At 42.7% G+C, this 16,279-nt stretch overlaps 1 protein-coding gene across 3 annotated transcripts in view; it reads right to left on the reverse strand.

Moving 5' to 3' along the window:
- The window catches only part of COL4A3 (collagen type IV alpha 3 chain), a 104,172-nt gene that overhangs the window by 65,809 nt on the left and 22,084 nt on the right, over positions 1-16,279 (reverse strand). For all 3 annotated transcript variants that reach the window (XM_043522343.1, XM_043522342.1, XM_037909097.2), the window contains exons 3-9: positions 9,597-9,686; positions 5,596-5,640; positions 5,058-5,102; positions 4,427-4,489; positions 3,045-3,098; positions 2,132-2,158; positions 344-421 (exon numbers count right to left, since the gene is read on the reverse strand). In XM_043522343.1, the coding sequence (XP_043378278.1) occupies positions 344-421; positions 2,132-2,158; positions 3,045-3,098; positions 4,427-4,489; positions 5,058-5,102; positions 5,596-5,640; positions 9,597-9,686 (402 nt within the window). The remainder of the gene's footprint in view (positions 1-343; positions 422-2,131; positions 2,159-3,044; positions 3,099-4,426; positions 4,490-5,057; positions 5,103-5,595; positions 5,641-9,596; positions 9,687-16,279) is intronic.

Raw genomic sequence — 16,279 nt, forward strand, 5'->3', positions numbered from 1 at the left:
CAGCAATTTTCAAGTGGTCCGCAAAAAAAAAGTTTGAGAACCGCTGCCCTAATTAATGCTGTCTCATCTGCAAATGGTGCCACCTCACTGTTCACTCCCTTTCCCATACACTTAACAAATACAGTAAACATCACCAGTCCTAGTAAGCAAAACTAACCCCTCCTGGCTTGGGAAAATTTGAATTTTGAAAGCGATAGAAAGAATAACTTTATATCTATCTCTCACCTTTATAATATAAACCCAATATCACATTGAGAACTGAAGTTATTTTCTGATTTAAGAACAATAATACATTACTTTTTAAAAAATATATACATAGCACAGTATAAATTCTTTTAATTACTTGGCGTCCAGATATTCCTGGTAATCCAGGGTCACCCCTTCTGTCATATCCTGGGTCATATCCACTTGCAGGGCACCCCTTGACAATAAGTAAATGAAAAAAGCCTCATCAACTGTTATATTATGAAACTCGTTTGTATAACTTGAGGCAATAAAGCTCACAATAAGATATACAGTAGAGAAATCCAACATCAGAAATCTCCTAATGCTGGCTATTGTCCATTATGGACAATTCTATCCCCAAAAAATCAATATTCAGTACATACTACACGATATGTACATATGATCTGTACTTCTTGGTCCTTATGAACCTCCTTCTTTTTAGACCTACACATATTTCCTTCACACACATACCTGGTCTTATCTAACTTTTTTTTTAAGGGTATGTTTATTGGATTTTATTACAAGAGTTCTATTATTGGCATTTTGCATAATCTCCAACAGAATACAGAGAGCCTCTCTCTGACCCGATCTGAGTTACACCTGACTTCATTAGTTACTGTGGACTTACACGGGGGGAACTAAGATCAGAATCTGGCCCAAAAGTAATTGCATCATGTAACTGACGGTGACAAGTTCTCTATATAAAACCAGTTCCTAGCGTAAAACATTCAAGCAGGGCCAAAATCTCGTTTTATTTCTTTATATCACTTACATCAGAAGTCATCTTTGCTTTATTGTTTATTTGTGTCTTTGTTCCCACCAGGGTAAGAGCGCTGCTAACAGGATGAAAGTAATTCAGACCACATTATCATGGTCATCTCCAAAGTCTTTGTACAACACTGCTGTATTTTAAAAAAACTGTAAGAACTTCTTAAAGGAAAAGGTTCTGATTCACTGCTGTGTTACTCTGGTTTTCATCAAGTGGAACTGCACTGAAATCAGAGTTACACTAATGTGAAATCAGGATAATGTAGTGAAGAATTAGACCCAAAATATTCAGATTCATGTTGTGTTCAACTGCTTCACTAGTGTACATGAAGGGTGGGGGGGCTTAAGGAGCTCCCTTTGATAATCTGCGGAGCAGTCAGGCATATTTGCCTGAACTCTGTGGAGTGTGCAGATTGCTATCTCCAGGCAAGTGGGGCTGCAAGACACCTTCAAGGAGGTGAGGCAGGAAAAAAGGTCATGGCCTTGGTCCCTGTGCACAGAAGAGAGTACCGCATTTTCATAAAGCCATGTAGCAGTACAGGCATTCTGCAGTCTACGTGCTTGGGCATTCTGGGAAGAATTCTCCCTCAAGGAAGAATTCTTCCTGTAGCAACCCCTGGGGTGGGCAACACACAGCTGTGTTTAAATGAAACAGAGCTCATACTAACTAGACTCAGCACTTGACTTTTCACAGTAACTCATCTGCATGTCTCCTTTCTTCCTGCCCCTGTGGTTAGAATGGTCTTCCTCTGCAAACACACTCTTCTGACACTTTCCAAAAATGATCTTCCTAATCATTTCTGAACTCCTTTGATCTGAACTCTTTTCCAGTGTCTGCATGGCACTTATAAGCTCTTTGGGAGAGGGACCTGGTCCTTGGTGTGTTTGTAAAAAATACTCTTACAACACTCAGTAATAGTAATCACAGAAAATAAGAAATATTGAATTGTAACCAAGGATGAATGTGGCAATCATATACTAGATTCTGGTGTTAGCTGCATCGCTCTTCTTCTGGGAAATAAACTCTCTAGCTGCAGTGGATGAAGATAGCTATTATAGATCTTTTACCAACAGCTGTGCAAATTCAAAATTTTGCTTTTCAATGAATATTCAATATAACATACTGTGAATAACTTACCTTATCTCCTTTGAAGCCATCAATACCCTCGGGACAGTAAAAATAATAAAAAACATATTGTTAAAAAAGGCAACTGATAACACAGGTGATAAGGACAGTCAAGATGTTTAGTAGAGGCAAACTTAAGAAAATGACTTATTTTCATGAATGCATGGGTGAGTAACTTTGGCTGGTTCTGATGCACAAGGATGAATTTCATGCCTTGTGCGCCAGACTGCAATCTCAGTGAAATGGATTTGTTGTTGGAAAGTGGCCCAGCCTACCAGCCGGGATTTCAAAATTATTGTAAATTTGATTTGTGCGGCCTGACTTTTTTGGGGGTGTAGGAGGACTTTTTAAAATAGAAAAAATATATATCTTTAGAGGGGAGCAGATTTTGTGCCAATGACAGTGCTCCACTTTTATTCCTTGTTTATAGTTTACCTTTGATATAATTTCTGTAGAGCAAATCAAGCACTAGCGGTTAAAGCACGAATCCTGGGTTCTGCTTCTGTCATTGACTTACCTTGAGTAAGTCACTTAGGCTTACATTTTTAAAGAGTATTTTCTAATGTTGGGTGCCTCCTGTTTTTGGATGCCCAGCTTGAGACACCCAAGGCCTGATATGCAGAAAGTACTGAGCATCCACAACTTCAACCAAAGCCAGCAAGAACTGCAGGTGTCCATCACCTGTGAAGCTCAGAGCCAATGTGTTTCAAATTGGGCCCCCAAAATCAGGTCACTTTTGAAAATGTTCTCTAAACCTTTTCACTCAGTTTTCCAGCCAGTGGGGATACTAATATTATCCCACCTCACAGGTGCATTGTGGGGCTTAATTAATTAATATATTAACAACTGTTAAGGGTTTTAAGCTTTAAGGAATTAAGGGCTTTATATGGTAGAAATGCACATTATGCTTAATGTTACCACTTACTGGTTTGCCCGGAGCACCTCCTGGCCCTGGAGGCCCTGGAAATCCTTGTTCACCCTGCGAATAATAAACGTAATTGTTACAAAAGCCACTGATCCATTTTGTTTATTTATCCATGATTAACTAGTCCTTTCCTGTGCTCTTAAGAGTATTACAGAATATTCAGTTTCCTTTACTGTAAGCATAGACGTAGTTTGACTGTTATATCTGGGTTGGCAAAGTGAGCCCAGACACATCCATGCACACGTACATGCTGAAGCCAGTCCCCTTGGTTCGCTGGCTGTCTCCCCGCCACCTAAAGTGGTACCTGGGCTGCTGGTGGTGGTGGGGAGGTGGGGATGGTGTAAAGGGGGAGTCCCAGCTGCTGCTGGCAGCCACTCTGGCACTGGCTGCTGCAGTGAAGTCGCTGCTCTGGTGCTGCTGCGGATGCCTCCCTGCTCAGGCTGGAGCTGCTGCTGCCCAGGGGATGCCACATGCCGGGTTCCTGCTTCCCCCTGCTCATTCCCATATCCCCTTCTCTTCCCCCTGCCCCATTCTACCCCCTTCCCCACTGTCTCTTCTCCTCACCCCACCCACTCGGTCGTCCGTCCCCCTGCGCGGGCACTCATGGTTGTAGAGGAAAGAGGTGGGCACTAGGACCCAGGAGGCGGCATTCATCTGCTGAAGGAGGACCCAGAGCATAGGAGAAAAGCTGCTTCCCACCAGCTGAAAAGTGCTGGGGGGGCAGAAGGGGAAGCGCAGTATGGGAATGACTAAGCCCCTTTCTGCCCCCACCCCAGGCCGATTAGAGCAAGCCCCGCAGGGCAGCTCAATGCTTGCAGAAATGGGGAGGAGAGGAGTGGCGCATGACCCTCCCCCCGATACCTCCCCTCTGTTTGGGGGGACAATGCCCCCCTGCACCACCCAAACTATGCCTATGACTGTAAGGTTAGCTGAAAACTATTTTGGGGTCAAATAAAATGAAAACTTGAAATAAAGTGATTAACTACAGGCTTTAACTTTTCCTCAGGCTGCAATTCAGGACTCATACCCATACCAAGAATAGAGGCCCAAAGCACAATACAGAACATAGAATTTCAAACTGCTGAGTGAAATTGCTTATGATTATTCCACTTCCCATCATCCTGCATCTTCAGGATAGGTAAAAACAACATAGAAAACAAAGAAAAGATTGTCACACAAGTACTTGCAACACTTTTGCTTTCCATGACTATTCTTGTGAACATAATTTCTCTCCGATCAACCAGTGAAGTTGCAAGCTGCAACAAAAGAACTCTGCCGTGCATTTGAGAAAATGCTTGAGAATGCTTTTGGGCAGTATTCACTGATTTTTAAGCTTAGCTCCTGGCAATCCCCATTATCATCACGTTCTACTTGATCCCTACCTTTGGACCATTGCATCCTGGAATTCCTGGACCTCCAGGAGGACCAATGTTTCCTGGTTCACCCTAAACAAGTTCAAAATTGACAGAGTCTTGTTATTGAACATTTATATTCCCCTGTAACTATATTGAAATAGTTTACGTGGATACAGTATCTGGATGGATGGATTACAATTTGTTCTTAAACCATTATGGTGAATAAGAATTGCTGATACCAAGATTGTAATCTTTAGGTTAATTGATAGAGACAATGCTGACATTGACATTAGGTTGGGGAATACTGAAATGCTGTATAAGTAGAGGACTTGGGGTATGCCTTCACTACCCGCGAGATCGGCGGATAGTGATTGATCTATCAGGGATCGATTTATTGCGTCTCGTCTAGAAGAGATAAATCAATCCCCGAATCGACGCCTGTACTCCACCTCAGCAGGAGGAGTAAGCGGAGTTGGCGGGGGAGCCGCCGCGGTTGACTCGCCGCTGTGAGGACGGCCAGGTAAGTCGAACTAAGATACTTCGACTTCAGCTACGCGAATAGAGTAGCTGAAGTTGCGTATCTTAGTTTGAAACACCCCCACCCCTCACCCCTCCAGTGTAGCCCAGGCCTAGGTTTATCTAGTTTTATTTTACTTACTGGAAGACCTGGGAGACCTGAAAAACCAGGCAATCCTAGCATTCCCTAATGATACAAAAAGAAACAGAGAAAGAATAATACAAATTAATAGGAAAAATGCATGCAATACATTTTTTACTCCATTTGTAAGAAAAATAAGCATTAACAGAAGGTAGTCTATCAGGGGATTTTTATATGACTACTACACTTTACCTAACTATTCCATTGGTACACCTCATATGACTGTAAACTGTTACATGGAGATTAACAGATTTTAAGGCCAGAAGGGATCATTATGATCTAGTCTGACTCCTACATAATACAGGCCAATACTTCACAAACGCATGCATGAAATCTCATATATGCAGCACAGCAAATTGGAAAACAGCAGCTACAGTTCTAAAAAAGGAAAAAATGGGAGTTCAGTGCCACATCTTTCAAAATATAGTAACATAATGTGGTGTTTTTATTTGATTTTATAGAAAAGGCAGTCAGTAAATCACTTTAATAATAAACAGGATACATAATACGTTAAAAGTTTGCTTAAATATATATTTACCCTTTCACCTTTGGGTCCGACTAAACCTATCAGGCCTGGAAAACCCTAAAACACCAAACAGAAAAAAAGAACATGTATGAAATCTTTGTGCAATATTTATAATGCCAAGATCAGAACACACAACTCATTTATTTTGTTTTTATTGTTCACATCCGTGCATTAAAGAAATTAACATGAACAAAAATTCACAACAGTTGGTACAAATCCCAGCCTCTACCATACCCTCTGATTATTCAGAAGGTATTTATCCCATTAGAGGCACAAAAAACCCCAACAAAAAACAACAGTGCTATTTGGGGAGGTGGTCACTGAGAGAGTTAAGTCTCAAGTCATTTAAGGCTTTATAGACAATATCCAGCACCTTCCATTGCACCCAAAAGGGAAATGAAAGACTGCAGGGGCTAGAATACTGGAGTATGTGTGTTTATACATTACTTTGAGGCCTGAAAGTAAAAGTAAACAGAATGCATTACAACAGTCCACCCAGGAGATAGCAAAGGATTGCATAACAGTGGAGAGGTCCATGTTGGATAGGACCATCCTTATTCACAAACATTCCTACTGGAGTTAATATTTGTACTTTTGAGTCACTTCCCCTTTGATAAAAGTAAATTTGTTCCACTTAACATTTTTTTTAACCAGTTGAACAAAATACCTTTGCAACATTCTTGCAAACACAGCATGGATTTATACCAAATATTGAAACAGTATCCAAACAAAAATTACAAGGAGGATTTATTTACACACAAAGTAATTTGTTGTTTGAGGAGGTGATTTCTTGATAACAGAACTCTTTGTCTGAGACAAAATAAAATTAATTTTTAATAAACTAATTAAATAATTGTGAATGTTTATTCTTTCCACTCTTTCAGGACACAGTGCAAATCCCTATGCAGCTTGACATTCTTATGAATCAATGAGAAGAGATCGTTGAAGAGGCTTCCTTCTTCTCCTTTTCCCAGTTTTCTTTTGTTTTATTATTTGTCGTAGCACCAGTTTGGTTTTATTCATTTCTCATGATGATAGACATAGTTCTTGGATAGCAAATTGTTAAGAAATCACTCCACATCACAATCTGTGGCTCAATGTTATTGTGTTTGTCCTGTATGGATAGTCTTTACACACACACTGCTTTATTGCATTGAATATAAAATTAAAATATTACATTTAAAACATTCTGATTAAATGACGGGCTGCAGTAACACCAACTGTAAATAGAGAGGGCAAAATTTAGAGGTGATGTGTAAGAGGATGACATTAGATGCAATAGATGTTATTGTGGTATTCGGGGAATGTGTCCATGCAACTTATGAATTCTGGTTAATATTGTGAAGTCACTGTTATGAAAATTATTGTATCATGGAATGAATGCCTCTATGACTATGTGTATCCACCATGGGCTGACAGGACCTGTAGCAAATACACACCAAACTAAGCACAATGGAGAGTACTTAACTTTAATGACTGCACTCTGACCTATAAGCCACCTCCTCCAGCTTGTCTGTTTCAGGTATTGGTGGTGGGACATATAGAGACTCACAGGGCCACAAAAGAAGCTTTAAGCAGGAGGAAAGAAGGGGACGGACCAGCCGAGGTGAGAGAAGCCTAGCTGGGGAGAGAAGGCTCCATTTTTCAGAACACAAGCCGTGCGCTGCAGCAGAAAGATCCTGGATGCCCCAGATCACTATGACCAGAACCCAAAGAGTGTGCTGGAGTGGTGAGGAAACTGAGGCACGGAAACTCATGTAGGGTTTATTGTTTTGGTATAGACCTGTGTATTTCTGATGCAGTTAAATACGATGGTGTTAGAATCCTGTGCAAAGCTTGTGCACGTTGTATGTGTAACACCTACCATGTATCCCTTGAAGTGGTAAACTGTGGGTTCAGAACTCCCCAGGGCTGAAGCTCTGGGAAAGGGTGTATTTAAACAATGAGGGAGTCTGAGTGGTTAGCTCTGATTCCAGGGGCTTAGCAGTGGGCTGCATGTTTGCATCTCTCAGGATGGGGTGCTAGACAAAGGATCTGTACCCCAAGAGTGTGTCCAGAGGCCTCAAGACTGGAACAGTATATGGGCTCTGTTCAGAATCTAGAGGATTAAACACACACAGCAGTGTGGTGAGTGAGTGTCCAGCAGCGGGAGCTCGACTGGACCTGTGACAGCCATCATGCTGTTGTAAACTCCCTTAAACTTAGGACTTCTTTATATCTCTTTAAACCTCTTAATGTTGTGTAAGTTGAACTTACACAATGAGGAGCTGGAAGAAGGTGTAAGTCCCAGCAGGAGCTGATCTACTTCAACAGAGACATTATGGCACATTCCTGTTAGTTGTTTTGCTACATCTCTCTCTGCTAGCCTCTTGGCGTGAATGTTACTTAGTTACACTGAAGGAGCCTGATTAAAAATAATAATAATAATAATAATAATTTAAAAAAAAACCCTCATGGAAAGTTTTGACAAAAAACAAAAATACCCTTTGATTGACATTTTCCACAGATATTTAAGTTTTCTGCCAAAAACTCAAAACCCAAAAGTTTTCAGCAGAAAAGCTACAGAGTCTATAGAAAGCAATCACTTTTTGCAAAAGAACTGCTCAGTATAGAAAATCAAAAAACAGTTAGAAACAGTTTTGATGGAAAATTTCAGCCGAGCCATAACCCTCTATTACACCCAGGATATGACTACACTAAAAACAAAACAAACAAAACCCTGCAGCTGCAAGTCTCAAAATCTGGGTCAACTGACTTGGGGTCTCGGGGCTTGCACCATGGATCTAAAAATATAGGCGTTCCCACTTGGACTGGAGTCCAGGCTCTGAGACCCTCCCCTATTGCAGGGTTTCAGAGCTCGGGCTCCAACCTGAGTGGGAATGTTTACACTGCTATCTTTAGACCCACAATTGAATCCCATGAGCCGGAGTCAGTTGACTGGGCTTGGAGACTTGCTGCTGTGGGTTTTTTTGCAATGTAGACGTGCCCTCAGTACGCAAAATTCAGAGGTGATGTATGCAGTGGGGACATGTAAATGATACAGTGGTGCAGTCAGTGGGTGAGAGTCAAAGGGCTTGTCTATACTTAAAATGCTGCAGCGCTGCAGCTGAGTCACAGGCGCTGGCTTCCTCCAGGCCCTGGGGGTGCTCAACCTCCCTGCTCCTCCCCAGGCCCTGCCCCCACCTGACCCCTTCCCCCAAACCCCCACACCGCCCCGTCTCTTCCTGCCCCCATTCCACCCCCACCTCTTCCCACCCAGTTCCAACCCCTCCCCCAAGCATGCCCTGTCACTGCTCCCGCCACACCCCCCACGCCTCCTGCACACCACGGAACAGCTGATTGCGGTGGTCGGGAGGCACTGGGAGGGACGGGGGAGCTGGTTGCCGGTGGGTGCTAAGCACCCACTAATTTTTTTCTGTGGGTGCTCCAGGGCTGGAGCACCCATGGAGTCAGCGCCTATGAACTGAGCTGCTGTAGCACTTCAGTGTAGACACTGTTAGTGCTGATGAGAGAGGTTCTCCCATCAGAGTAGGTAATCCACCTTCCCGAGAGGTGGTAGCTAGGCTGATGGAAGAATTCTTCCATTGACCTAGTGCTATCTACACGGGGACTTAGGTTGGCATGTGGATTTTTCATACCCTGGAGCAATGTAGCCGGGTTGATCTAATTTTCTAGTGTAGACCAGCCCCAGTCTATGAAGCAATATAATGAGTAATGTCAGAGTAACAAGCAAGGGGGAAAGCAGAATAAGACATAGTTCTGTAGCTATGTGTCATTTACTCTTATTTGGACTCCCCTCTGAATATGGTCCATAGGCTCTAGTGCTAGTCATCAGGCAGCAGAAGTGTTATGCCTCTGCTCTTATCAAGTACTTTCAGTAACTAGCCAAGCAGGAACTCTGTAGATCCCGACTAAGTATATTTTACAACATTTCTGAGCAAAATTGTAAACTCTGAAACCACACACACACACATACACACACACACACACACACAGAGAAGTCAGCAACCTACCGTGGGTCCCTGAGGCCCTGGAGGTCCCTCAGGGCCGCGGAAACCCGTCTGGCCAGGTACACCTTGAGCACCAGGAAATCCTTTTTCACCCTGCAAACAGCATAACAAACAAGTCCTTAGAACTATCCCTGTGTTTTCCTTCTGATAATTTATTTCAGAGATACTAATTATTTGGGGTATCTCTTAGCTTTTATTTGCACCTCTGTGTTTAATCTTATTGTAAAGCACACAGATTAGCTGGCAGAAGATGTGGTCTTAACAATGCAGCTGACACACATTTCTTGCAAACAACTCTATATAATTTGCTTAGTTTCCACCAGCCCCAGAATTCTGATCCAATGAAAAACTCCAAAGTCCCAGCTGGCAAAACTGATAGCTGCTCCTGTGTAACTGGGTCGGCAAACCATTCCATTCCACTCCACTCCATCCCCATATGTGAACCATGTAAAGAAACAAAGTAATAGTGGAATATAATGTAGCTGTTTAGGTAGCATAAAATAGCTGTTTGCTTTAAAAAATGCTGTTTTTACTGTTCCAAGTCACATAGATGAAGCTATACAGCCAGTTTAAATGCAAATTTTGACTGAAAACTTTCAGATTAGCCTAAGGCCAAGTTCAGACAACTAACCCATGGCCAGGAAACACAGGAGGCTAAAACCACATGAGCAGAATAATAGGGTTAAATTACACTCTCTTTCTCTGTTGAATATGCTGGGGTTGTGAGGTGGACCATAAAGAAAGCCACGAGCTGAACACAGTGCTCCAAGGAGCACCAGTGCTATTCCAGCAGCAGTTTAGAGCCTTTATGCTAGTTCTACACCAACTTGAGAGGTGGCCATTTCCACCCACTTTTAGAACCCTTTACTCTGCCAGAGCAGCATTACATGGCCTCAGGGAAATGGAGAACTAGGCCACATAGTTTAAAACTATTTGATATTGTCATCTATAGATAACACAGGCCATTCACTGTCATACAACACAAGACTGCCAGACCATAGGTAAAAGAAAGTCAAAGAAACTTAGACATACATGTAAAAATACTCCCAGTCAGTTCCTTTTCAATACCACTTTTCATGAGTGCAGGTTGTTCGCAGTGGCTGATATTTTCAGAACCAGATACGGAGTTAAAAGTAGTTATGTGATTTTTAAAGGGGGCTTGAAGGATTTATTTTGGCTGGGTAAAGCTATTTAATACATTCTTGATCTGAAACATTTGCTCTCTTTGGATATGTTTACACAGCGACCAGCAGCGAGTCTCTGAGCCCAGCCCGACAGACTCAGGCTCATGGGGCTCATGCTACAGCACTGGAAGTAGCTGTGTAGACATTGTGGCTCGGGCTGGAGCTTGGGAGCCTAGGGAGAGGGGTGGGCTTCAGAGCCCAAGCTCCAACCTAAGCAGCAACATCTACACAGCTATTTTTAGTGTCGTAACACAAGCCCTGTGAGTCCAAGTCTGTTGCCCCGGGCTCGGAGGCTCATAAGATGGGCTGTGTACCCATGGTCCCAGTTTAGGAAAATATTCCTATTCATGACAACACTTCAGCACAGGCTTAACTTTAAACATATGGCAACTCAATGGGACTTAAGCACATACTTAAGTGCTGTTCTGAATAGGGATAGAATTAAGACATGCTTATGTGCCTTCCTGAATCAGTGACTATGTGAATAACATAAAGTAGCCTGGCATGACATTTTGCCCTCCAAACACGCATAGAGTCTCAGAAAAAGTTCCAGCCATACCAATCTTTCTCGGTACTGTTAGTAGAAGGAATTCTTATTTTAAAATTATCAATGTCCGTAAAAATGTTTGCTAAGACACAGAAAGTATGAAGATGTTACATTAACACTATTTTTTATCATAATTACTTATATTGGCATCTTACAAAAAAGTTGGCTGTAGGGGGGAGGAATTTGAATACGTATGCAAACCATTCATAAAATTAGTACAGAAATTGTCATTGAAGATAAGTATTTTATGACAGTTTACATCAGAGCTGCATTTGAGTTAAAAATAACAAAATATGGATTTAAGCTCTTTGGGGCAGAAAAAATAGGCAAGAAGTAATACCAAATACTAAATAATAATAACAAAAGTAACCAGAAACATATAAGCTAGGACAGAAGGAGGGAGTGGCTTATTAATTTTCTTGGAGCAAATTTTCTCATTACTTTATAAAGATGCCTTTGAAATGGAGTTTTGTTTTAAGGTGGATGAGTATTCCAGAGTTTTAAAATGTAATAAAAATGAGGTTTCATTCCCAATGGAATTTGTGACCAATTAATAATTTTGTTTTAAAGCATCGCCTACCTCCATCATTGACAAGTCCTGGTCATCGTGTTATTAAATTCACATGTAGGAAGAGTACAAAAGGAAGGAAATGTAGTAATGTTTTGGCTATAGACAAGTGGAAATCTCTTAGTCTAACCACCCCTTCAAAAACAAATACAGATTTTTAAGTGGGCTCTGAAATGCAGCAAAATTTAAATAAATAAACAAACAAGGCCAATTATCGGCTGGAGTAACTCCTGAGTCTTTGGGCTAACCCCAAGAGATATGGACTGTGTTATAAGGTATCTGTGGATTTTGTATCACAGACGAACATAACTTTCGAAAATGAGTAGTTTGGTTACATTTAAGAGATAAGCTGGGTGAGTTCATACCTGTTATTGGACCAACTTCTGCTAATGAAAGAGACAAGCTTTCGAGCTTACACAGAGCTCTTCTTCAGATCTATGTAAACTCAAAAGCTTGTCTCTTTCACCAACTGAACTTGGTCCAATAAAAGGTATTGCATCACTTACCATGTTTCTCTAATATCTGTGTTCAACATGGCTACAACACTGCAAACAGCAACGGTTACATAAGAACATAAGAACGGCCATATTGGGTCAGACCAAAGGTCCATCTAGCCCAGTATCCTGTCTTCTGACAGTGGCCAATGGCAGGTGCCCCAGAAGGAATGAACAGAGCAGGGAATCATCAAGTGATTTAACACATTTCGAGGAAGATAGGAGAAAAGAGATAGTAATGCAATACCAAGATCTGCCACTGGATGGGGTACAATACTAACTCATACGGAGAAATTTAAGGACTTGATCTTTCTTCATTAAGCTTGAATATCTTGCCACAGAAACAAGTTATAAGAGTGATCCCCTCTATTGTGTCAGGGACCCACAGCTGAATCCAGACACAGCTTATTGCCCTCTGCTGATTCACCTAATGAACCTGCTCCTCTGACTGGCTGAAGGCTCCAGCAGACATATTCTTAAACCCTGATGCAGGGCTGGGACTCTAGCTACTCAATAGAATTCCATGCCTGCATATGTGCTCCCGGCCGAGGGTGACCCTCTTTCCCAAAGTGAAAATGGGACAACAGGTGGGGCTGGCCCAAGCCCCCCCACCAGGCTTGCCCGAGCTTCCCTCCACACAGGGCTAGTCCGAGCTGCTTGGCGTCACCACTCACCCAAGCCAACCTACCTGAGCTGACAGCCCGGGCCCTGCTGCCTGGTGCCGCCACTTGCCTCCCCAAACATTCCTCTGCACCCCTCTACTGGGGGCACACCCCACTTTGGCACAACTGGGCATTTGTCCTGTTTGCTCCTGCCAATGATGATCAGTTGGCAAAAGCAAATGGGACAAATACCCAGCTTTACCAAAAAAGTCAGGATGTCTGGCACGGGACCTAAAAAGGAGACTGCCCCAGCCGAAATGGGACGTATAGTCACCATACCCCTGCCCCAGCTGATGCTCTGGCTCTGACGCCGAGCTCCTCATTCCTGGATCTCGGCTTTGGCTTGCTCCCTGGACTTGATAACTCAGTTCCTGATTTGGGCTCAGGCCACAACACCTGGTCACCTCTGCTCCAACCACCAGGCCAGCCTCTTGTCCTGACCATTGGCAAGGATAGCCTGGTTCTTAACATACTGAGCAGTAGCCTTATCTGTTGAGAACCTTGCTCCTTTTTATGTGATGTTATTGGCTTTATTCTAATTCTTATATTTTGTAGCTGACAGATCAGCTATGGTCTTGGAAGGTTCTTTTAACATTCTTACCATTTTTAAAGCATGTTGAATTATCTGATTATGCTGACCCTTCCTTGCTCATGAGTGAGGATATTCAGAAACATCATCAATGCAAATCACTTAATGATTAGCTACTTAATGTACAGCCGAATCCACAGACAATTACAGTAACTCCTCACTTAACGTTGTAGTTATGTTCCTAAAAAATGCGATTTTATGCGAAATGATGTTAAGCGAATCCAATTTCCCAATAAGAATTAATGTAAATGGGGTGGGGGGTTAGGTTCCAGGGAAATTCTTTTCGCCAGACAAAAGACATTATATACATATACAGTATATGTTTTAAACAATTTTAAACAAACAGTTTAATATTGTACACAGCAATGAATGACTGTGAAGCTTGGGTGAGGTTGTGGAGTAAGAGGGTGGAATATTTCCCAGGGAATGCCTTGCTGCTAAATGATGAACCAGCACTCGGCTGAGCCCTCAAGGGTTAATACGCTGTTGTTAATGTAGCCTCACACTCTACAAGGCAGCATGGACTGAGGCAGGAGGGAGGAAACACAATAGATGCAGGGCAGTAGCTGCAAACAGTTCCCTGAAAAAACTGAACATGAGGATGAGCCCACGCTATCCAGCGGGGCTATACACCACTCCCTCCTCCTGACAGCACATGCACGGCTGCACAGGTGCTGACTTTCCAAAGTGCTGGGAGGTGATTGCATGAGTGAGAGAGGGAGAGAGAGACGTGCACTGCCCCTTTGAGTACGCTGACCCCACTTCAAGTACGTTGTTCTTTTACGCAGATCAGCCAGTTCAGACAGGAAGCAACAGCTTCCAGCAAGCTCCCTCCATTCTGTCCCGGAGCCCTGTCCCCCTCCTCCGCTTTGTGGAGAGGGGGTATGGAGCGGGAGGAGGGGGACATCCTGATATCAGCACCTCCCTTCCCCGGCAAGCAGGAAACTCCCAAGAGCAGCTCCAAGGCACAGGGCAGGGCAGGAGCAGCACAGCAGTGGGGGGAGGGACAGCTGAACTGCTGCTGGGCAGCTGCCGAGCCACATACTTTACAGGGAATTTAGGGGAGCTGATGGGGGGATTACTGGCCCCCTCTGGTTCTAATCCCCGCAAGGAGGGGCTGCTCTTCCAGAGAATCCTGCAAGCCGTGGACAAAGCAGGCAGCTGCCAAAGGACTTACAAGGGAGCACTGCGCAACTTTAAATGAGCTTGTTCCCTAATAGATCAGCAATGTAACAACAAAACAACGTTAACCGGGACAACGTTAAGTGAGGAGTTACTGTAATTCAGAGAAGTTAGCAGTTGTTCAATTTATTCTTTTTTTTTCTTTTAATGGGTAGTTTGTGTTATTAGTCTCCCTTTTCTCAAAATGGCCCTTATTTATCTTGATTAAATCAAAGTTAGGTCAGACCGATTATAAACATGAAAAATGCTCATTTCAGGATTTTAGTGAAAGACAACAGTACCTATTATTTTTGTGGGTTTTTTTGAGGGGGTGGAACCTGGAGCAGCACAGCCTGAAAAATATATATTATTAATCAACAACTTCTCACTAGCTATTTTCAGGAGATTTTTCATTCAAATCGACCTTTCTAAGGCTACAGCCTGCAGTGGTCAAATTACATACATTAAGGCCCTTATGGGAGCCTGATTTGACTGATTGTTTTATAGCCCTGTTTCTGCAGTTAGGCACCTGAGTACTTTATGGACTAATGGGACTACTCAGGTCTGTAAAGCTATTCATGCTCTGAAATGGTTGCCAGGCTGGGGCCAATGTCATTTCAATACACCGATCACCACAGTGTGTAGAAGCAGCCTGAACTCTACTCAGGATTTGCTTACAATGCTGCACTAATTTGTGAATAGGTTCAGCAGAGACTCAGACTAGCTTGAGCCACAGTCTCCTAAGCACAGCCATACCTGGTCAGATCAGTGGTCCATCTAGCCCAGTATCTTGTCTTCTGACAGTGGTCATTGCCAGACGCTTCAGAGGGAATGAACAGAACAGAGCAATTATTGAGTGATCCATCCCATCGTCCAGTCCGAGCTTCTAGCACTCAGAGATTTAAGGACAACCAGAGCATGGGATTGCATCCCTGACCGTCCTGCCTAATAGCTATTGATGAACCTAACTTCCATGAACTTATCTAATACTTTTTTGAACACAGTTATACTTTTGACCTTCACAACATTCCCTGGAAATGAATTCCACAGGTTGATTGTGTGTTGTGTGAAGAAATACTTTCTTCTGTTTGTTTTAAACCTATTGCCTGTTAATTTCAGTGGTGACCTCTGGATCTTGTGTTATGTGAAGAGGTAGATAACACTTCCCTATTCATTTTCACCACCCCATTCATGATTTTATAGACCTCTATTTTATCCCCCCTCCCCCAGTCATCTCTTTTCTAAGATGAGCCATCCCAGGCTTTTTAATTTCTCCTTATACAGAAACTGTTCCATACTCCTGTTCATTTTTGTTGCCCTTCTCTGTAGCTTTTCCAGTTGTAATATACCTTTTTTGACCATGATGTCCTTTGGCAACCAGAACTGCGCACAGTATTCCAGGTGTGGGAGTACCATGGATTTATATAGTGGCCATTATGATATTTTCTGTCTTATTATCTATCAATTTCCTAACGGTTCCT

The sequence above is a fragment of the Chelonia mydas genome, chromosome 9, assembly GCF_015237465.2.
Source record: "Chelonia mydas isolate rCheMyd1 chromosome 9, rCheMyd1.pri.v2, whole genome shotgun sequence".
Lineage (NCBI taxonomy): Eukaryota > Metazoa > Chordata > Testudines > Cheloniidae > Chelonia > Chelonia mydas.